General features: G+C 49.4%; 1 protein-coding gene across 1 annotated transcript in view; it reads left to right on the forward strand.

Annotated features, from left to right (window-relative positions):
* COL4A1 (collagen type IV alpha 1 chain) overlaps positions 1 to 22,043 on the forward strand; it is a 135,380-nt gene that overhangs the window by 60,492 nt on the left and 52,845 nt on the right. The window contains exon 3 of the mRNA XM_055426709.2: positions 21,895 to 21,984. Within this exon, the coding sequence (XP_055282684.1) occupies positions 21,895 to 21,984 (90 nt within the window). The remainder of the gene's footprint in view (positions 1 to 21,894; positions 21,985 to 22,043) is intronic.

Genomic DNA, 22,043 nt, shown 5'->3' on the forward strand with positions numbered 1-22,043 from the left:
TTGGGGCCGTGGGCAGATCTCCCAGGTCCTGTTCATAGACAGATAACCACAGGGAGCCACCTTGTCTGCCTGAGTCCGAGCCCCACCGCAACCTGATGCAGGTTAGGTGCAGTCCAGCCCAAGAAAGCAGGATCACAGCACCTTCGGGGGTGTCTACTCCACACAACATTCAGAATAAAACCTAGAGGCGAGGGCAGTGAGGTGAGCCTCTTAACCCCGAGTCAGGAGATGCCATTGTCCCTACGTGGTGAGGATGGGGCCTCCCCGGCCCCTTCCTGCAGGAAATCCTGGCATATTCTTTGCCCTCTGGGAAATTCGTCACTCTGGTTTACAAGGAGTCATCTTTGTTACAAGCCGGGCATGACGCCTTGGTCTCCCAAGAGGCGAGTCTGGCCCGAGTTCTCATGCGTTCTGGACACAGAGATGGGGGTCGTCGCCCCGATGGTCAGCCCCGCCTGCAACTGGGAAGATGCGTCTTGTTTTTCTTCCCTGCAGGCTCCTTGCAGTAGACCAGGGATGAGTCAGCTGGCAGGCCTTTCTCGAAGGTTACTTTTGGAGACACAGAGCAAGTACCCTTAGTGTCTTTTCCTCCAGGACACACTAAATAAGAAAAAGCACATGTAAAGAATTCTGTACGTCTAATCATACCTAAGGGTTTCCTTGGTGGCTCTGTGGTGAGGAGTCTGCCTGCCGATGCAGGGGATGTGGATTTGATCCCTGGTCAGGATGATCCCCTGGACGAAGAAATGGCAACTTGCTCCAGTCTTCTTGCCTGGAGCATCCCATGGACAGAGGAGTGTAGTGAGCTACAGTCCACAGGGTCCCAAAGTGTTGGACACGACTTAGGGACTAAACCATAAGCACAAAGCATATCTAAATACAGGAGGAGAGGCTGAATTTTCCATTCTTCCTGGTGGCGCGTGCTGTTTCACGTTATTCTCTGTTAGCCTGTTAACTGCTTTCACCGGAGACGCGACAGCGCCTGTTTGGACGGGAACTTAGGCGTTCGCTTGCTCGTCTCACTCTTCTGGCTGTTTTTGTGCCTTATTGCAACGATCGCCAAAAATGCCTCGTGTGTTTGTGTTAGTTGCTCAGTCGTGTCCGACTCTTTGCGACCCCCTGGACTACAGCAGGCAGGCTCCCCTGTCCATGGGGTTCTCCAGGCGAGAATACTGCCGTACCATCTCCTTCTCCAAAAACGCGTTAGGAGCCAATAGTAACATTTAATATAAAGGATCTTTCTTACTCCAAGATCAGAAACATAGGAGACTTTCTTAGTTGTCATTAAATCTTTGCTAAATTTCCTTTTTGAGAGAGGGACTATATTTCATTGTCATTTTTTGAGAATTCATTAGTCTTCAATTTATACGTATATTTATTTCGTTGATCTTTCAATTTATACATGGGAATTGACACTGCTTTGTATGTTATGCTTTATATATTAATTGGTTATTCTCTTTTAATTTCTTATTATTCTTAGTATCTCTGTAACATAGATTTAAGACCTCAAAGATTATTGAAAATAAGCTTATCTTTCTATTATTTTTTTATTAGAACATTGAAAATTTCTTTCCCACAAATGAAATTTAACGACTGTTCTAAATATTAAAGGCATCATGGTTCTTCCCAGATATTTTATTTTTTACTTAAGTAAATGAAAATGAATATTTTTGTGTAAACTCTTTGGAACTTCGCGTAAATTAACTGATTTGGGCTCAATGAATTATTAATAAAAACACTAATTTATTATTAATTAAGCACTCACACTGTGGGAGGCACCATACCATGTTTGAATTAGTGAGGATTTCAAAATCCGGTGTATTATGATTAAAAAGAAATCTCATTTTCTTGCTTCTAAGACACGAAGTATAAAATGTCAAAAGAGTGCAACTTACTGTAACGTAGGAGGTTTATTTAATAAAATTAAGATTTGTTTAGTGTATTTGTAATTACTTGTATTGTTTGTGAGACTGGTTGGAAACCTCTGTTTTTGTATATGCTTTGAGCATTTCTCAAAGGGCAGTGGCGGCCAGTTCAGCCTTTCCCCAGACCTGGTCCTCAGTTCCCCTGGAGGATGCTCTTGCTGTGGCCTCTGGAATGGAATCCCGAGGGGTCCTCCACGGTTACTGGGGGGGACAGATAAGTCTGGGGACACGAGCTGCAGCCCAGGACATCTCAGAACCTTTCGTTACAGCTTTGGAACCTTCGGGGGGGGGGCTTATCCCATGCGGTTTTCCAAACTCACTTGATTACAGACCCTTCTGTTTCTCAAATCGAGGAGCAGCCATTGCAGAAGGACGCTCGGTAGGACAGGAGCCTAGGTTCTCGAGTGTATTCCGCCACTGCCAGCTGAATGTGCTCCTCCGTTGTTTCACCAAGTTCTCCTGAGAAAAACGGAAATGCCGTTTGACCTACAATTTCCCAGTCTTGCTGAAAGGATCGAGTGAAATATAAAGAATGGAAAATAATATAAAAGATAATTAAAGAATGGAAAAAAAAAAAAAAAGACGTGGCCCCTAAACAGCACTCGGGGCATTTGAAATGTCATGTATGTACATTATTTTAACAGTAGCTGAATTTTGAAGTTGGGATAAATATGGCAATGAGTTTGCTCGCTGGTGCAGTTGGGGGCTGGATTCTCAAACCTGAAGACACAGGCAAGGGGCTACAAGGTGAGAACTTGTCGGTTCACAGAGAAGGCCCGTTTCCATCAAGACAGAAGCTGTCCCAGCACCTGAATCAGAGAGATGTCAGATGTTTGTAGAATCACAGCACCGTTGTTGGGAAGCTGTTTGTAGCTTTTGGATGCTTTTTGGTGGAGGAAAAATGAGATGTTCTCACTTGGGAGGTCTGTCTGGAACAGCCGTCCGACTTCTAGCCAACACTGTGACTTTGTCATCCGTTTCCAGGCTCGTTAGGGGAGCCGGCTCTCCTGTTGTTCGCCCCCCTTATGCTTGAGGTGCCTCTGTGGGTCTTCCCTGTTAGCTGCTTTTCCTGACACCCGTACAATTACACGCACTGTCCAAACTCTTCTCCTCCCTAAGTCAACTTTCCTTGTAGGAGGTATTTTTAAAGGGGAACTTCTGAGCAGAATCGCTTTATTTCTGCCGCATGATGGATTTCAACACCCTAAGTGTCCACTTTAGCCGCTCTGGGGTCGAGGCGGCCACCCCGGGCTCCGATGGCGCATGTCTCTTCCCGTGTGCTGGGCAGACGGTTAATGCACAGTCTTTCCTTTTCCATGTTTTCCCTGTTGTCTTGCAATGCCAAGATTTTTTCCAGATGTCTCCTATTTCCACATATTGGACATGAATCATCATCTGGCAGAGTCATCGTGAGAATCAGTGTGGGTTTCCACATTCACCTACTTTTGTCTTTTTGATAGTTCTTTGTTAAAAAAAAAAAAAAAAGGGTTTTAAAAAGCTATGCCTGAATCCAAGAGTGAAGTCTCAGCCATATACCATGGGGAAGCCATCAAGCGCAGATCCGTGCTTAGTGGCTTTATCTTGTCGTTCACGCACACGCCTCCCTGTGCGCGGATGTCGCTGGAATGTGCCTCTTGGGTACACGGAGGGGGCCGTGAGCCACACCTCCCCCAGCATCCAGCGCATCGTTCCTGTTTGTCCCCATTACATAAAGTCTGCCCCTTCGCCCTTTGCTCCTAAGACATGTTACACTGGAGATAGATGTTAATCATAAAAATTCTACCTTTCTGGATCTGTAACTGTACTTGGAATGCACCTCATCCAGTGCAACTTTACAAAAGAGTGAGTTGATCTTCGTTCCACGTTGGGATGGAATAGTAGAAAATTAAAGGTCTTAAGTGGAGTCTCGTGTCCTTTCAAGCCCAGAATCTCTTGTGTGAGTGGACACTGTCATCAGCGGTGCTGGGTCCTGGCCATCCTCATCTTGGCTGTTAATAGAAAACGTTATTTTTTCGTAAATAGGATCCTGACCAAACAGTGGTCGGCAGGAACTTAGCTTTCTTCTAGAAGGAGCAAACTGCTGCATGTTTTAATTCAAGATGAAAGAGTCGCATCAACCCTGACAAAGGACAGCCGTGCTGTGGATTTTCCTCCTGTTTGCTGGTGGAAGGTCATAAGCCATCGAAATACAGTTCCATTTGGCACGAAACGTGGGATGACTGCTCCGTGGGCTTGGAGATTCGCACCCAGAAATGGCGTCGCAGAGCCCCGTCCTCCTGGGGTGGATTGGCACAGCGTGTGACTAAACAAAGAAGGACTTAGAGGAAACGAGGGGGCCAGATGGCCCTGGGGATCAGGTGCCACAGGGTCTTATTTTCCCCTCAACGAGCCCCATAGAAACGTGAAAGTTTCCCTTGCACGCTGTGTCCACGGGAGGCGTAGCCTGCCTCGACAGCCACGTGGCTTTAAAAGAGCATCATGCTTATCTGGCCCTGAGTCCAACTAACTCTGGGTCTCTCCACTCGGAAATCAGCTCTCAGTTCTCGACTCCTCCCTGAAATGCCATCCGCACATCCTTCCTGGTTTGAAGTCCCTCTCTGGTCGCCCTCACCTGAATACGGTTGGGCTGACCCTTGTGCTTTATAGACCAGCCTACGAAGAGCTGGAAGACACTCTTAGTGACGAATGAGAGATGGGGTTCTCTCCCATGTGCCTTTGTTAGAGCGTGAGGATTCGGCCACAGTTTTTTTTTTCTCATGAGTGATATTTCATCGTGGCAGCTGATGTCCTGCGTTGGTTCACTGACCACAGGTGAGAAAGCCCAGGCTCTCGATTGGTTGGTGTGGACTCTGAGGCCTGCAGTATCTGGATAAGCACTTGACTGGGAAATGGTTTTCCCTACGTAGTAAAGGAGCTCAGTCTGTCCACAGTGGATGCAGTGAGTGGCCTGCGTCTCCTGTCCCCCACCCGCCTCTGTTCCAGGAGTCTTGTTGAGGTTCTGCCCATCAGTGGCTGCAAGCTGATGGATCTAGAGGGTGGCTGGCGCCCGTCCTTACCGACGTGCCAGCCCCAGGGACTGGCAGCAGCAGCAGTAACCCTGCCCTGAGCGCTCTGCCTTGAGCCCCGAGGGGGCAGAGAAAGCAGAGCCACAGGGTGAGGCCGTGGGGGCTGGAGCCGAGCTGGTCAGGGATGGGGAATTTGAGCTTCCTAGCAGCTGACAGTGGAGTGCAGCTACCCGGCTCAGGACACGTGAGCTGGGCTCCGGTTTTGATCTCCTGTTTTTTAATCACGTTTGCCCTGATTTGCGGTAGAGGATCAGACACTTTGGGAAAGTGCCATGGATAGCTGTGTCCTGCTCCACTAGGCTTCTCGCTTCCTCGTACGAGACCTTACATCTTTACAGGGCGGGATGGGCCCTTGGTTGTCTCTGTTTTCTAAGCAGGGCCTCTCCCAGCTGCTCTGCGTCTCACACGCGGGGGCGGGAGGTACCTGGATGAACCTTGTTTGCAGACCATCCATCTCCGGACCCGGGAGGCCCGGGATTGCGCGGTCTCTGCTCCATCAGACGTCCACCTGCTCCTAGAGGCTGTTGCTGTTCGAGCCCTCCCCCCATGGCTGCCCTGGGTGGTGAGCCTTGGGCCCTGCCCCTCCCCGGGCAGTTTGCTGTCTCAGTCCCAGGATGGAGGCACTCGTACCTCGTCTGACTCTGGACCACACAGGCTGGGCCCGGGTGCGCCCCAGAGGCTGTGACCCGCCCCGTCTCGGGAGGCGGCCTGACTCCCGGGCTCCTCCTCACTCCTGCTGCCGGACGCCCTGTTCTTGCAGGAGACCCTGACTTGACAGCTCGTGGAACGCCCTGCCTGCCCGGGCAGACGTGATCTACGGCTGGAGGAAAACTTCCAGAAAAGCTAACAGTAATGTTCGGAAGAACATCTGGGTTCGTGAGCAGAGCGATGCTCTGTTTTAAAAGACGCTGGATGCGGGTCCCCGCTGAGGACTCGGTTCTCCGGGAACCCGCAAGTCCCGGGCTGTGGGGTGGACGCTGGAGCTGAGGTCTCGGGGGCCGCATCCGCACCCCTGGGGCTCTGAAGATGCTCTGGTGCCCTCCACCTTGGCTTCTGGCGTTCACCCGCCTCCCCGCGTGGGCCCCACGGCTCTCCTCTGGCCTTCCCCGGAGCCCTCTGCCTGTCCTGCTCTGCCCCCCAGCCACGTGCGCCCCACCAGGCTGAGCACCTGCCTCCGCTCCCCTGCACGGGCACACCTGTTCTGTGCAGCGTCCCTGCTGCACGTTCTTTGGGGCCTGCCTCCCCCGTTTCTCCCCTGCTGGCGTGCACACACACACAGGCGTGTACACGTGTGCACACACCCTTTTTGCTTAGATCCCTCCCCTACCCCAGCCCCCAACCCCTCTGTCCCCTGCGGTCTGGTTGGGCTTCTAGCCAGGGGTTTTTTCCTCTTCGTTCATGGGCAGCATTGGAGGTCGCTGCCCAGGACTCTTCCTGGGTGTGATGGGGACTCCAGAGGACCAAGTCGGGAGGGTGACATTAGAGCCCGCGGGGTGGGGGCCACGGCCACTTGAAGAGGAGAGGCAGCCACACTCTCTGCAGCGGTCTGGACTCAGAGGGGTCCCGGGGAGCCCAGCTTTTTGTGGGGAAGGGGTGTGTGTCCTGAGCCGCTTCTCCAATGCCAGACCCGCCTCGCACGGGCTGGCCCTCTAAGGATCTGGCTTGTGGAGGCTGTGTTCATCTGGGTCCTTGTCACTGGGGTGCATTTCTCAACCTGAAAAGGAGTCTTGGCATTTTGATCTAAATCTCCAACAGGGAGAAGTTGGACTCGGAGCTCTTAAACTTTCAGAATCTGCGTGTCTACTGTCTGTGATTTCAGGGCTGCCCTGTAGAGGCCAGGGGTTCATAGAGCTTTGCCATGGCTGCCCTTTCCAAAGTGTAATTTACCAGAAGGAGCCGTGGTATGCAGTCAGAGCACCGCTGGGCCTTGCTCGATGTCCGCACGCCGCTGGTATGCAGTCAAGGTCAGAGGCTCCCTTGATCTGCGCGCGGAAGGTCAGGCCGTAACGGGCTGGCACTTTTCAGGCAGACATGTCCTCAGCCTGGAATGCTTTCCCAGTGATGTATGCGGAGAGGCAGGAATGTGGTTCCGGGAGTCCTCATTCCCTTCTCAGAGCCTGCTGCTGGGAAGGTGGCCGTTCTTGAGTCCCTTGGGTCTTGCCCTCCCTTTTTTTCTGTTTTGAAGAGTCTCAGGACACCCGCGCGGTGTCAGCTGTGACCGTGCAGTGCAGGGAGCGGTGTGTGTCCCTTTGTCGTGCCCATCCCACTTTCCTTCCCTGGTGGGTGACCCCGAGGTGTGCCCAGAGCCCTAGGTCGCGGCGGGCTCTGCTTCTGGGGCAGAGGGAGGGAGCCGGGAGGCCGGGCTTGCTCTGGGCGGATGCAGGGCAGGACTCCAAGCCTCCCCCGAGCCCCTGGGGCAGGGCCGGCTCCCTGTGCTGTCGTGTCTGTTCCTCTGAAATTCTGCCCCCAGGTCGTCAGCCGCAGCCCGTCGCGTGGAGCGTCTCGGAGCTGTGAGGTGGTCGCTTCTGTGTCACGGCAGTGCTGGCCCTCCCCGCGGGGAAGCGTTGCGTTGTCCTTTCAGGATGTCTGGGGGGCTCCCCTGGCTTGGAATTCTCGTGGGAGCTCAGGAATTTTTTACAAAGTTGGCAATTTCATATTTGGAATGGGAGAGAGAAGGGAAGGCCACCTCAGGGTGCTTGACTGATCAGCCTCCTTTGGCCAAAGAGAAATCGCCCCTTTGGTTCTGTTGGATGACGCAGACCCCCAGGGTGTGGAATGCGAGGGGGCATCGCCAGAGGTTGGGTCTGACCTTCAAGAACCCCCTTCCCCCCTCCTTCCATCCCATCTGTTTGTCTTTCTCTAACACACTTATCCACTGGGTCATCTGTCTTCAAATTTATTTGTTAAATTTAAATGCAGGATACATGGGAAAATGTCACACAGTTTTAAAGCTCTATAATCTGTTCTCTGTTTTCTTTTTATGAGAACATTAATATCTCCTAATTTACAGACTATCATGTGATTTGCCTGTCTCAGCAACTTAGCTCCTAGCCAAAGAGTGTAATGTTTTAATCTATCGGCATTAAGTAACTTAGAATCAACAAAATAGGAAACTGTCATATAAATTAAACCAGTAAAATAGCATTAAATAAGATACTGCTCGTTTAAATTTTTTAATACTTTGACCATGTCCCTGGGTAAAAATGTGTGTCCACATTATCTTTGGAAAACATACTGCTGTTTTTATGAACAACATTGAAGTGAAGGTTATTTCTAAGTATTTAAGAAGGAGTTATTTGTTGTGTTAATTTATGCACCTTTATTTGGGATTGATTGTGCAGTCATATGCTTTTTCTGGGGCTTCCCGGGTAGCTCAGTGGTGGTAAAGAACCCACCTGCCAATGTAGGAGATGCGAGTTCGATCCCTGGGTGGGGAAGATCCCCTGGAGAAGGAAATGGCAACCCACTCCATTAGTCTTGCCTGGGAAGTCCCATGGACAGAGGAGCCTGGTGGGCTACAGTCCATGGGGTCCAAGAGAGTTGGACACGACTTAGCAACTAAACGACAACAACGATGCTTTTCCTGACTATTCAGTTTTAAAATCATTCCTGACCAAAAAATTGCCTTCAACATGTCGCTCCATTTCTTTCCTGTAGGCACTGTATGTTTTAAAACATACTGTGGTCTTTACCGAAAACAGGTTAAAATTCGGTTGTTAATTAGGATCAATCTTACCAGGGCTCTTTCTCATTGAGGAGGCTATGCTAACAGTAGGTTTTGTGAAACCTCAAGGTCGGCCCGCGTTGTGTTGTACTTTGTGCGGAATTGACTTGTCACGTCTTAGCCTCCTTGGCCCTGTTCTGACCTTGATTGATGAAGTCTTGACTTTCTTGCCGCATGCTGGGGCAACTGTTCTTAGCCATGTGGTAACAGTCAGGCAACTTGACTGGAGGAAAGGGAAGTCATTTGGGGGCGTCTGAATATGTGTGTTTTCTCAGGCCCTCACGGAATAAACAGAAGAGGAGGGCCCCGGGGCCTCTGTCATCTCAGCTGGATGAGCTGGTGATGGGCTGGCCTCAGAAAGACTCAGGCTGATACCGGAGACTGACACACAGTGTCCCGGTCTTGACAAGAATTACTATCAAACATGCTCATTAAGGAGAAACGGAGAAGCCCTGTGCATCAGATGAGGGAGGGGTTTCTTAGACCTGTCATGTTTTTCTAAATACTCGAGAAATGCTTAGTTTCCTACGTTAAATTTAGCCACCAAGACAAGAGTGAGATAATTCCTGGGTCATGACCGATAGCATCACAAAAGAGACGACACTGCATTTCCATTCTCTTTTAAAATACTCTGTGGCCTTGTAGGAAGCGCCATGGACCTGACAGGCATAGAAACTGAAAGAGAGAAGCAGAAGGGTTGTGTTCAAGTGGACCACCGTTAGGAGGGCTCGGCTTGTAAACGTTTGTTCAGTGTTTGAGGCAATGCAGGCTCCCTCTGAAAACGCCATCAAACCAGATCTGACTCTGACAAGATCCCATGGGGAAAAGGGGTAGGGGCAGGGTCCCATCTCAAGAGGGCGAAGTGGATTTTCCGGGAGTCTGCGTGGTCGACGCTCCAGCCAGGACTGAAATCTTCTGCTTCCTGAGCCGCAGCCCTCGTGTCATCACACGGCATCATCGGTCCCCCAAGACTGCAAAGCAGGGTCCCCCAAGCTCCGCTCACTCATGCGGAGCAGACGTGCCTGTTTTTGTAGTCAAGTTTGAAAGGGAATTCCTAAACCTGCACCCCCCTGGGAGGTTTGTATTATTTCTTTGGAACCTTAAGCATTTTGTGTTTCCTTACTCCCTCATGAAAATATTTAGTGAGCACCTCCTGTGTACTCTCTGTGCTGGGTGTGGGGGCCCAGGGAATGCCCCTGGTAGGGTACCTCTAAAACCCAGTTCTAATACATAATTGCATTGAACATTTTTTTTAAGAAAACATTTTTTCTTAATTGCCAATTGGCAGTTTCTCTAAAGGTTAAACCTAAAGAATACCTTGCATGCCTTTTATGTTAGTAATGATAATTGTTATTGTCAGAATAGTCCTTTTGCATTTTTCATATTTACTGTTAGCCCAGACTTTTTTAAAAAACCTCCCTGACCTAGATTGTGGCATTTCCTGACTTTTATGTGCCCTAATTTTGTTCAGGATGCACGCACTTCCAGGACCTTGTCACACGCCCACGTTCATTTTCAAGTTCAAGTTAATAACATCCTTAGCTATGGTAACAAAAAACCCTCCAAGGACTATTTAGACATTGTGTACTAATTGGTATTTCTAAAATTTGCTGATAACATACAATGCATCTCTTTAAGCCTCAGGGTTGTTGGTTTGGAGGTAGTAAAAATAAAGCAAAATGTCTCTTTGAGAAAAATGATGCATTTTTCCTCGTCTCAACTCCTGAAGCCGCTAACCTCCCATTGCTATTTTGTTTGCAATAATTGTGTTCTTGCAGTCTGACTCCTCCCCCCACAGTCTTTAAGTTAGGACGTAGGATTTTGATAAAGCAAGTGAACGCCAGTGCACGGGACTTTTAAACACGGAAAAGGCGCTCGTGCTGGTGAGTAAGGGCGCAATTCTGCAGGCAGGTTCTCAGCCCCCTGAGGCCCCTGAGGCCCTGCCGAGGCAAGGCCTGCCCGGCCAGGCCAGTTCCCAGCTGCAGCTGGGCCTTGCCTCCCGCTCCCTGCAGTGTGTAACATACACACCCTTCCAGGGCCCCCCGCTTGTTGAACTTCCCAGCTGCCTTTTCTATACTACGTTCCGCTGTAAAGGACAAGTTTTAAGTCTGTACTGATTGTAAAGTAATAGGTTTAGGCAGAAACATTCCTGGTTTTGATTTTCAAGAGCACCCCATATCACCTTTTGGGGAAGCTGTTAAAATCTGGTTGGATTTTTTTCCCCTTCCTAAATGACAAAAATCAGGAGAATGGGTTAAATGACCTCAAATATGTATTTCCTGTAAACGTATAGTACAAGGACCAGAGAAGAGTCTTCAAATAAATTTTACCTGCAGTTGGATATTTAGAAACTGTTTCTCAGAGACCTCTTACTACCATATTTGTACCTGTTTTGCAGAATTTGTTTCAAAATGTACTATTTCCAGTCATTTAGAAAACTGAATTTATTCCCCCACCCTGTGTTATTGTTAGATTCCCCTTGTATTATTGTTAGATTCTGGGTTTAAAAAAATGGGTGCAGAAGTAGTCTGAAAAACATCCACAGTTCATGTTATTTCTAGGGTCACAGCATTTATGTTACTTAATAGCCTCAGTGTTCAGGCTACTAGTTTTATGTTTCAGTTTAATTACATGTTTTATTGAAGTATAGTTCCTTTCCAGTGTTGTGCTAGTTTCTGCTGTACAGCAGAGTGAATCATCTATACATATCCACTCTTTTTTATAATTACATTTTTTAATTCAAATTAAAATTCATTCCTGTAGTGATCTGTGTTGCAGGCTTATAAAAAATGATTTCTCTTAGCCGTTCCTGCACTGATATCTTCAGTGGCACTAAATTTTTAACATTAGTGTATTAAGATAATGAATATTGAAGAAAAAAAAGCTGAATGCTTTCAGGGTCTACTGGGGGAAATTTTGGTGGGGGAAGTGTGGTCCCACAGCGCCCTCTGGTGGCAGAAAGCCAGAGCCCTTGGGGGCTTTCTTGTTCAGGCGCTAAGTCGTGTCCACCTCTTCGGGATTGCGATCCCGTGAACTGCACGCCAGGCCTCCCTGTCCTTCACTGTTTCCCGGAGCTTGCTCAGACTCATGTGTATTGAGTCAGTGATGCCATCCACCATCTTGCCCTCTGCTGCCCTCTTCTCCTCCTGCCTTCAATCTTTCCCAGCATCAGGGTCTTTTCCAGTGAGTCAGTTCTTCGCATCAGGTGGCCAAAGTATTGGAGCTTTAGCTTCAGCATCAGTCCTTCCAATGGGTATTCAGGGTTGATTTCCTTTAGGATGGACTGGTTGGATCTCCTTGCAGTCCAAGGAACTCTCAAGGGTCTTCTCCACCTAATCACAGTTTGAAAGCATCAAGTTTTTGGTGCTCAGCCTTCTTTATGGTTCAACTCTGACATCCATACATGACTACTGGAAAAGCCATAGTTTTGACTCTACGGACCTCTGTTGGCAAAGTGACGTCTCTGCCTTTTGATGTCTGTCTAGGTTTGTCATAGCTTTCCTTCCAGGGAGCGAGCATCTTTTAATTTCATGGCTGCAGTCACCATCGGCAGTGATTTTGGAGCCCCCCAAAATAAAATCTGTCACCGTTTCCACTTTCCCCCATCTATTTGCCATGAAGTAATGGGACTGGATTCCGCGATCTTAGCTTTTTGAATGTTGGGTTTAAAGCCAGCTTTTTAACTCTCCTCTTTCACTTTCATCAAGAGATTCTTTGGTTCCTCTTCCGTTTCTGCTCTTAGGGTGTTTTCATCTGCTTATCTGGGGCTGTTGATATTTCTCCTGGCAGTCTTGATGCCAGCTTGTGAGTCATCCAGCCCAGCATTTCTCATGATACTCATGTCTCCTTTACTGTGTCCTAATTTAATGTGATAGATTAGGTGTAAAAGTTGTCTTCACATTGCCTTGTGTTTAGGAGTTCTTTGGCCACCTGATGGGAAGAGCTGACTCATTTGAAAAGACCGTGATGCTGGGAAAGATTGAAGGAGGGAGAATAAGGGGACAAGAGAGGATGAGATGGTTGGATGGCATCACTGACTCAACGGACATGAGTTTGAGCAAGCTCTGGGAGATAGTGAAGAACAGGGATGCCTGGTGTGCTGCGTTCCATGGGGTCGCAAAGAGTCAGACACGACTTAGCCACCAAGCAACAATAGCAACCTCCATGAAGGGGTGTTTAGCTGAGATTCCGTGGGTGTGCTGGGTGCTAAGGGATGGTGGGGGACAGGGAATGTGCAGTTTGGGCCTGGGAGGTGCTTAAGAGCCTGGACTTAGCCTGAAGCCCAGAAGATGGTGGATGTGAGTGGAGGGTTATTGAACCCGGGTCCACAGGAAAACCCATCAAGACACTGAACCTTCCCGTTTAAATTTGAATGTATTAATAGAGCTTGAGGAAACAGTGGAAACAGAACTCTGCTGTCTGATGGGAAAGTGGACGAAGCTATCGATTAAAGATTAACTGGAAATGTATACACATGATTTGATGGAATACACCCACCAGACTTTGGAAAAACGTTATCAAAATATTTTTCTTTCCTTTCTAATTTGGGAAGCTGACTACTTGGGGGAATGACTATAAATATTTATACTTAAAATATTTTAAGCAGATTACTGCTTTGGAGTAAGAATTAACAAAAGTGTTTTAGGCTGATTTTTTTTCAGAAAGAGCCTGAGACAAATTAATGAAGAAAATATTTGCTGTTAAAGACCCTTGCCACTGCTGACAGCTTTAATCTTTGTCCGCCATCGCTGATACTCAGCTCTAATGATGGAGAAAGGTCTGGAATTTATTTATGAGTCCTAAGAACCTTTGGAAAATTTGAAGTTTTTTTGCCACCAACAGTTTGTCAGTCCTCAAGTTTGCCTGTCGTTTTAGTAAGTTTTTAAATGGATCAGCGAAGCTGGAAGGTTTGTTTGCTTTTAGCTGGCTTTGGGGAAAGAGTTTTGAATTGTTTATAGTAACAAGGCACTCAGGGCTCCTTCAAGTTATTCTTGGGTTGAAGAATGGTTCTTTAGAAAGTGTTTTGTGAAGAACTCTTTATAATTCACTTTTTTTTCTCACCAGGTGACGTGCAGAGTGGATTTTGGTAGATCAGAAAGTATCTACAGCTTTATTTCTTGGCAAATGTTGACTAATCCATAACACTTGTTGTGTGTTTCCTCTGTGATCGGTGCTCTGCTCGTTTCATGTGACGTATGATTTGAGCTTAGCGCTAGTGACCGACTCTCACAGCGATGTTGACATTCCTAGAATTGTGCCAGAATTCATCATGGGCTCACATAGTGTTTTCAGATCGGGGTTTATCCAGTGGAAACCTACCCTTGAACACGGCCTCTTGGGGAGACTTCTGTGCTAGTGCCATGTCAGTGGGCAGCGTGAAGCTGTTGACCCACCCGCTGGGCGTGGGTGGCCCTTGTCCGTTGGATGGACTCAGCTCCAGGGGCTGGGAATGTCTGCTCAAGAGCCCTGGGGCAGAGACCCCAGCATCAGAGCTGCAGTCCATGTGTCAGCAGAGAGAGGAAGGCTTTCTGATGACTTGCTGTGCCCCCAGCCAGCTCTGTCTCCAGAACCTCGGCTCTGTGTCTGTCCCACTTTTGTTCAGTTCAGTTCAGTCGTGTCCGACTCTCTGCGACCCCATGAACTGCAGGCCTCCCTGTCCATCACCAACTCCTGGAGTTCACCCAAACTCATGTCCATTGAGTTGGTGAGGCCATCCAACCATCTCATCCTCTGTCGTCCCCTTCTCCTCCTGCCCTCAATGTTTCCCAGCATCAGAGTCTTTTCCAATGAGTCAGCTCTCTGCATCAGATGGTCAATGTATTGGAGTTTCAGCTTTAGCATCAGTCCTTCCAATGAACACCCAGGACTGACCTCCTTTAGGATGGGTTGGTTGGTTCTCCTTGCAGTCCAAGGGACTCTCAAGAGTCTTCTCCAGCACCACAGTTCAAAAGCATTAGTTTTTCGGCGCTCAGCTTTCTTTACAGTCCAGCTCTCACATCCATACATGACCACGGGAAAACCCACTTTTCATACAAACCCAATTATCTGCAGCTACCAAAGTCTTTGAGAGCGCATTACCACTAGCCTGACGATGGTTGAAGAAAGGAATGTCGAGGTGCGTGTGATGAGGGGCCATGTAGGGTCTGTTTGCCCAAACCAGCCCCGAGGGTGAGAAGGGACTGAGTGGGCTCAGGAGGCTCTTAGGAAAGAGGCTGGATCTTACAGAACATGAAGGCCGTGGACGCAGGAGCCTTTTTTCCATTTTAACGCCTCTCTGACTCTTCTCATCCTCTGCACGTGAAAAGATGGGGCGTGCACTCCTGTCCGGGAAGACACTCAGAAGTGCTCATCTCCCCCCCCCGTGTGTGACTGCTCAAGCTCCTGGCAGATCCCCTCAGAGCCAGCGGAGACGATTACGCCGAGAGTCCTCCTCCCGACCGTCTCGCGTGCAGGAGCACCGAACCTGGAGGGAGAAAAGGACACTTTGGGGAAGAAGAGAAACACGATGGAGCCACGCTGTGGCTGCCAGAGGACTGTACTCTCTCCTAATTTAGTATTAGGAGAAGGAAATGGCAGCCCACTCCAGTGTTCTTGCCTGGAAAAGCTCATGGACAGAGGAGCCTGGCGGGCTACAGTCCATGGGGTCGCAGAGTCAGGCACAACTGAAGCGACTCAGCATGCATGCAGTTTAATATTAAAATGTTAAATGCATGAAATAGGAATAATGATAGAGCAGACATGTGAAACAGTCTTCAGTATTATGTTTAAAGAAATGTTTGTCGGAGAAGGCAATGGCAAGCCACTCCAGTGCTCTTGCCTAGAAAATCCCATGGATGGAGGAGCCTGGTAGGCTGCAGTCCGTGGGGTCGCTCAGGGTCAGACACGACTGAGCGACTTCACTTTCACACATTGGAGAAGGAAATGGCAGCCCGCTCTGGAGTTCTTGCCTGGAGAATCCCAGGGATGCAGGAGCCTGGTGGGCTGCCATCTATGGGGTCACACAGAGTCGGACACGACTGAAGTGACTTAGCAGCAGCAGTAGCAGCAGCCTATTTTTATGGGCTTCCCTTGTAGCTCAGCTGGTTAAGAATCTGCCTGCAATGCAGGAGACCCTGCTTTGATTCCTGGGTTGGGAAGCTCCCTGGAGAAGGGATAGGCTTCCCATTCCAGTGTTTTGGGGCTTCCGTGGTGGCTTAGCTGGTAAAGAACCTGCCTGCAATGCAGGAGACCTGGGTTTGATCCCTGGGTTGGGAAGATCCCCTGGAGAAGGGAAAGGTTACCCACTGCTGTATTCTGGCCTGGAGAAGCCCATGGACTCTATATCCATGGGGTCACAAAGAGTCGGACAGCCTGTTTCTCGGTCTAACTGAAGTGTGATTGGTTTACAATGTGTTAATGTCTGTTGTCCAGCACGGTCATTCATTTATATACATATTGTTGAGTCCCTGTATATACGTGCTTTTAAATCTTCTTTTCTATTATGATTTATCTTAAGATAGTGAGTGGAGAAGGTGATGGCACCCCACTCCAGTGCTCTTGCCTGGAAAATCCCATGGACGGAGGAGCCTGGTGGGCTGCAGTCTGTGGGGTCGCTAAGAGTCGGACACAACTGAGCGACTTCACTTTCACTTTTCACTTTCATGCACTGGAGAAGGAAATGGCAACCCAGTCCAGTGTTCTTGCCTGGAGAATCCCAGGGACGGGGGAGCCTGGTGGGCTGCCGTCTATGGGGTCGAACAGAGTCGGACACGACTGAAGTGTCTTAGCAGCAGGATCATGAGTACGGTTCCCTGTGCTGTACAGTAGCACCCTGTTACTTATCCATCCTGAATAGTCATTTGCATCCACTAACTAGATGCTATCCTTCTAACCAGACTCTAATCCTCCCCTCCCCCAGATGGGGTCTGCATTACACTGACATACACATTCGTTCAAGGTTCCGGGTGTGTGTCTGGTGATGCAGAGGGTCGGTGTACCCGTCTTCCTCTGAGGAAAACCAGGCCCTTTCAGGCTTCTGCTCGTGTGTGTCCCCCTGCAGCCGTGGTGGGATCTCTGCCGTAACGTCCAGCTTCCTGGTGTGGATGAAGCCCAGTGGGGCCTCGTCCCGCAGTTTTTCCATGACCCCGTGACACCCATCCCCGCCTTCCCACCACTTTCCCAGCAGCTTCGGCATTCAGGAGATGATCCTGCAGATGTCTGATGGTTGCTGGGCTCCAGGAATCCGACTTGTGGAATTTTTGGCTCAGCCCCCAGGGCCCCCATTGACTGTGACCCGTGGTCCGAACTCGCTTCCCCAGCACTAAGTGCTTGGTGAGCGCTGGCTCCAAACGCACATATTTCGTTCCCTCAATTACTCGCAGCCGTGCTTGGACACTGAACTCTCAAGGCCCCAAAGAGCTGACTCAGTGTCCCGTACCGCCCACGGCTCTCTCCTCCCGTTTCCTCTTCGGCCACTGGTGGCTCCAGGCTCTGGTGCCCGTGGGGCTTTAAATTGGGACAGGGAGGTCAGGGACTCTGTGCTGCCCGGCAGCCGTTCTCCTTCGTTTTAAAGCTCTTAGGCTACGGAGGTAAAGTCCTCCCTCTTGGTACGTTCACGGGATGCTGCTGGCTAGTTCGCCATCCATTTGCTGACTTTCAAAGTCTGTGCCAAGCGCTGAATGAATGAGAAATACCCCTGCCTGTAAAGTGCTTAATCTTCCGAGAGATGAACGCCCACTGCGGGACCTCTGCAGGCAGCACCCTTTGTGGCTGTGTTCTGCTTTCCGATGGGTGAACAAGGGCATGTGGACGGTTCTGCCCCTCACGGTCGGTCCCCCATTGAGAGAGGGGGCCCAGGGCTCGGGAAGTCAGTCTGTGGTGACCATCCATGAACACATCACTTTAAAACTGAGAAAAGGATTCAGAGTTTGGCTCAGAGACACTGATCCCATGTTGGCTGCTGAAACAAGCGTAACGAGACCTCTGACTGTCAGATGCTTGAAGGCAGCTTATTCTGATATATTTCATGTTAATTTCAGCTTTTTTTTGTTGTTGTTGTCGTTGATTATGATGTTTTCTTTATTATCTTTAGAACTGTCTCACTTTTTTTAGCCTCGGCATCCTGGGGACTTTATTAGCATTTGGAGGTTTGACTGAGATTTGAAGGGGATGATGTATTCTAACATTGGATTTCAATCATGAGCTTTGTCTGTACGTATTTTAGGAGGAAAGGAAATAATTGGATATTATTTTTAAAAAAACTCTTCTATTCCCACATTTTATGGATTTTTAAAAAAATCTCCTTCTGTTGTTATCTCCTTCTGCAGATAATGTATGATAGAAAGTTTGTAAGTGTTCCATGCATGAAACTCTATTTCATGCCTAATTTAGAATGGCTAATTTTGATACCAAGATCATTCTCCATGACTGCGTTCTTTCTTCTTTATAGCATGCTATTTTCTCTTCTCAAATTCTGAATTCCCTCATTTGAAGATAGAATGATAGTCACTTCCATGATTGGTATATAGACCCTTTTTTTAATTAGTGTGGTAGACTGCACTGATGTTCAGGAGTAAAGCTGTTGAAGGCCGTTGTCTCAAAACGTTTTGCGTAGGACCGTGCGCACTGCTGTGTCTCGTCCTCCACGCTGAGTTCTCGCTGCCGTGGTAGCCGTGCCTGTGGGGCTCACGTGGGCCCCAGGCCCTCTCGGACCCTGCCTCCAGCACATCTGGGAAAGAGGTGACCGAGGGGTCCTGCTTCGCTGATTCCCACTGTTCACATTCAGCCGTGAGCCCCGGGGCCCGAGTCTGGCTTCGAAAGGACTGGCAGGAAGAGCCTTTGCCTCACCTGCGCGGCCCTCTGCTTTCCCTGTGACCCTTGTGGAGATTTGCTGAAAGCTCGGAGGAAGAATTGGGCCGGCCTGCAGCATGTGCTGTGTACCGGTTATCCTGCCTGTTTGCTCTGCTCTGGTGCCCAGGATAACCTGTGAGATATTAGATTATTCGGGTCTGAACAAAAGACTAGGAAACTTAAAAAAAAAAAGAGTATGTGTGAGATGGCAAGAGCCATGAACACGGAGGAGTCACTTCCTCTTTAGCTACTTAATTCCAGAACTCTTGGGATCTGGGGCTTGCTCAAGTGTTCCGGTGACATTTGGGAAAGAATGCGTTCTGTGGCAAAGGCCAGGACTTGGGAATTCAGATTTCTGAATTCTGTTCCCAGGAGCACACAGGGGTCAGCCGGTGACGTGTGACACGTCAGTAAAACATCGGGTCCTAATTTCCTTATCTGTGAAATGGACATAAAAGGGGCTAAGTTGCTGTGGGCGAGCTGTTTAATATTTGCTGGGAGCCGGCTTGCTCTAGTGGCCTAGAAAAAACACCGACCGAGGTAGAGGCTGACCTCATTTCTATTTTTGGCTTCGGTGCTGACTCAGTGAGAAACTTGTCGGAATCAGCCAATCTGGCACCGGGCCTCCGTGCCTTCCACGATGAAAACGAGAATTATAAAATCTTATCTGTGCTGGGTCTCCCACTGATGTCGCCAGTGTTAACCAAGCACTAAAAATACGGCACCCTGCCCGTTAGGAGGCTTTTCTGCCAACGTGCCTTTGACATCTCCTTCCCATCACGTGCCAGGCTGTTTGAGGATACTCCATTCAACGTTCGTTTACTTTTTAGCCAGCTGTTTGGAGTTCAGTTCTATTTGGGGCCGGACCTTCCCATATTTGAATCTAGCTTACTGTCCATCTCCAGCTCCAGGAATTTGGACATTCGTGCCTGCTGTCGTTTTAGGTGAAGAGTGAATGCCTTTAAGGAGCTTTCCCCTTGGACACGTCTCGGCCTGAGAGTGTGTTTCTTTCCCAGGGAGGACGAGCCGGTGGCGCTCTGTGTGCAGGCCTCTGCAGGGCCCCGGGGTGTTTGCGTCTGCTCTTCCTGGTTGGTCCCCGGATGCAGCTGGTCTAGGCGACTGTGCCAAACTGCCGAGCTCGGCTTTCTTTCCTGCACTCAGTCCTGTTTGGTGGGATCCTCTGGAATTCTAAATCACTTGCTTCTTCCCCGTGTAGTCACACGCAGTTTCCAGCCTCCTGCCAGCGACACCCACAGTCCGTAGAGGCCCAGTGGATGGAGACTTCGGTTCAGAACCACGTTCCTACATTTCAGAAAAATGTTGGGACTTCCCTGGTGGTCTAGTGGTTAAGAATCTGCCTGCCAGTGCTAGGGGACACAGGTTCGATCCTGGTCCAGAAGAGCCCGCATGCCGAGGGGCAGCTAAGCACACTGGCACTGCTGAAGCCTGGGCACTCCAGAGCCTGCGCTCTGCAAGGGGAGAAGCCGCCACACTGAGAGCCCCGGGCTCCACTCCTGGGGAGTAGCCCCCACTCGCTGCAGCTAGAGAAGCTGCTCGTGTGCGCAGCAGCGAAGACTCAGTGCAGCCAAAATAGTCATAAATGTGCTTTAAGCGCACAGGCAGACAATTCACCTGCAGGCTCCGGAACTTGAGAGCTCTGAGCGGTTTGGAGAGGAGGGTGACTTTGCGAGTTTTTGTTCTGTGTTCTTTCATTTATGCGACGTTGAAAATCTTCAAGTAGCTCTTGGTAATGTGCTGTTTCGGGAGGGTAAATGTTTGTTTACCCCGAGGGGGCTTCCCAGGTGGCGCTAGTAGTAAAGAACCCTTCTGCTAATGCAGGAGGCATAAGAGATGCGGGTTCCATCCCTGAGTTGGGAAGACCCTCTGGAGGAGGGCATGGCAACCCACTCCAGTGTTCTTGCCTGGAGAATCCCATGGACTGAGGAGCCTGCTGGGCTACAGTCCATGGGGTCACAAAGCGTCGGACATGACTGAAGCGACTTAACACATGCACAAATGTTTGTTCTGTGTAGCTTGTCAGTTTATTTTTTCCCTTTGAACTAACATAACTATGGGGGAGGTAAGGAATCCCGGCTACAATCTCCTTCTCTTTTTAAAAACTGGCTAAAGATGCTTACTCAGTTTGATCGTGAGATTGCATTGAAGTCCATATGCATGCTCAATCGCTAAGTCATGTCTGATTCTTTGCGACCCCATGGACTGTAGCCCACCAGGCTCCTCTGTCCATGAGATTCTCCAGGCAAGAATACTGGAGTGGGTTGCCTTTCCCTTCTCCAGGGGATCTTTCCGACCCAGGGATCGAACTCATGTCTCCTGCGTTGGGAAATACATTATTTACCACTGTGCCACCTGGGTACAAAAAAATCCACGTACTGTGAAGAAAATGGGTTTTCTTGAATGCTTGTCCCCGTTTTGGGCTTTTCCCGTGGACAGTCTGAGTGTGGCTGTCGTCTGCAAACATCCCTAATTAGGCCGCTGTGCCCGTGCTGGCTGTGCAGGAAACCACGTTTCCAGGTCAAACGGCGGCGCCTCGTTTCTCCACATCCTTGTCCCACTGGTATTCTCGTTCGTTTCGTCCAGCCCGAATTACCTTCTTCCATCTCTTCATGTATTAATGTTGTTTTCATCTTTCAAGGGCCACCTCAAGGCCTAACATTCCAGTCTTTCTGAATCGCAGCCGCATGTGTGGACCCCAAATAATATTCATTATTTAAAAGAATAAGGTTGAATTTCTTTTTGCCACACGTGGGCAGAGACCGTAATTCAACCTTGATTCTACCTTTGCACAAAGCCAGGTTTTAGAGAGGCTCGGGGAGGCCCGTCATCAGACTGTTGATGGCACAGAGAAGTCTTAGCATCTGATGCTGAAACGCCAACCGTGAGCTTTGCCTCCGCACCCCTTGAAGGGAAGCCTTGATGGAGTTTGCTCTCAGAATCTCAGTGCTGTGTCTGTCAACATGACATCACTCATCAAAGGAGGTTATAAACAAGAAAAATCCCCAACTATCCTAAACAATTTAGTGGGGAGAAAACTCAACTCTCTGTTGTTTTATTTGCCCAACAAATTATTTAGCATTTAGAGTATAGTATATAGAAGGCATTGGGCCTGGGATCATCTGTGGACACTCCTGCCCTCAAAGGAGCTTAAAGACAGCAGAGACGTGTCCGACGTGGGTCGCCGCGGGCAGACGTGGGTCGCCGTGGGCAGCGTCTTTTGTCAGATGCTCCGGCAGGCGGGATGCGGGGTGACGCTGGCCGAGGCCCGTTTCTGCCCTTCCCGCCGCTCCCTCCGAGCTGCCCCCCGTCTCACTGGCTCCCTCCTCCTCCGCAGGGAGAAAGAGGCCTCCCGGGGTTACAAGGGGTCATCGGGTTTCCCGGAATGCAAGGACCCGAGGGGCCTCAGGGACCACCAGGACAGAAGGTGAGCTTGGCCGTCGCGGCGCGGGGGCTGGGGGGGGGCTGAGACGGTCTGTGTCATCG

The sequence above is a fragment of the Moschus berezovskii genome, chromosome 13, assembly GCF_049115385.1.
Source record: "Moschus berezovskii isolate FMDL1 chromosome 13, NW_MosBer_1.0, whole genome shotgun sequence".
In the NCBI taxonomy this organism is placed as follows: Eukaryota; Metazoa; Chordata; class Mammalia; order Artiodactyla; family Moschidae; genus Moschus; species Moschus berezovskii.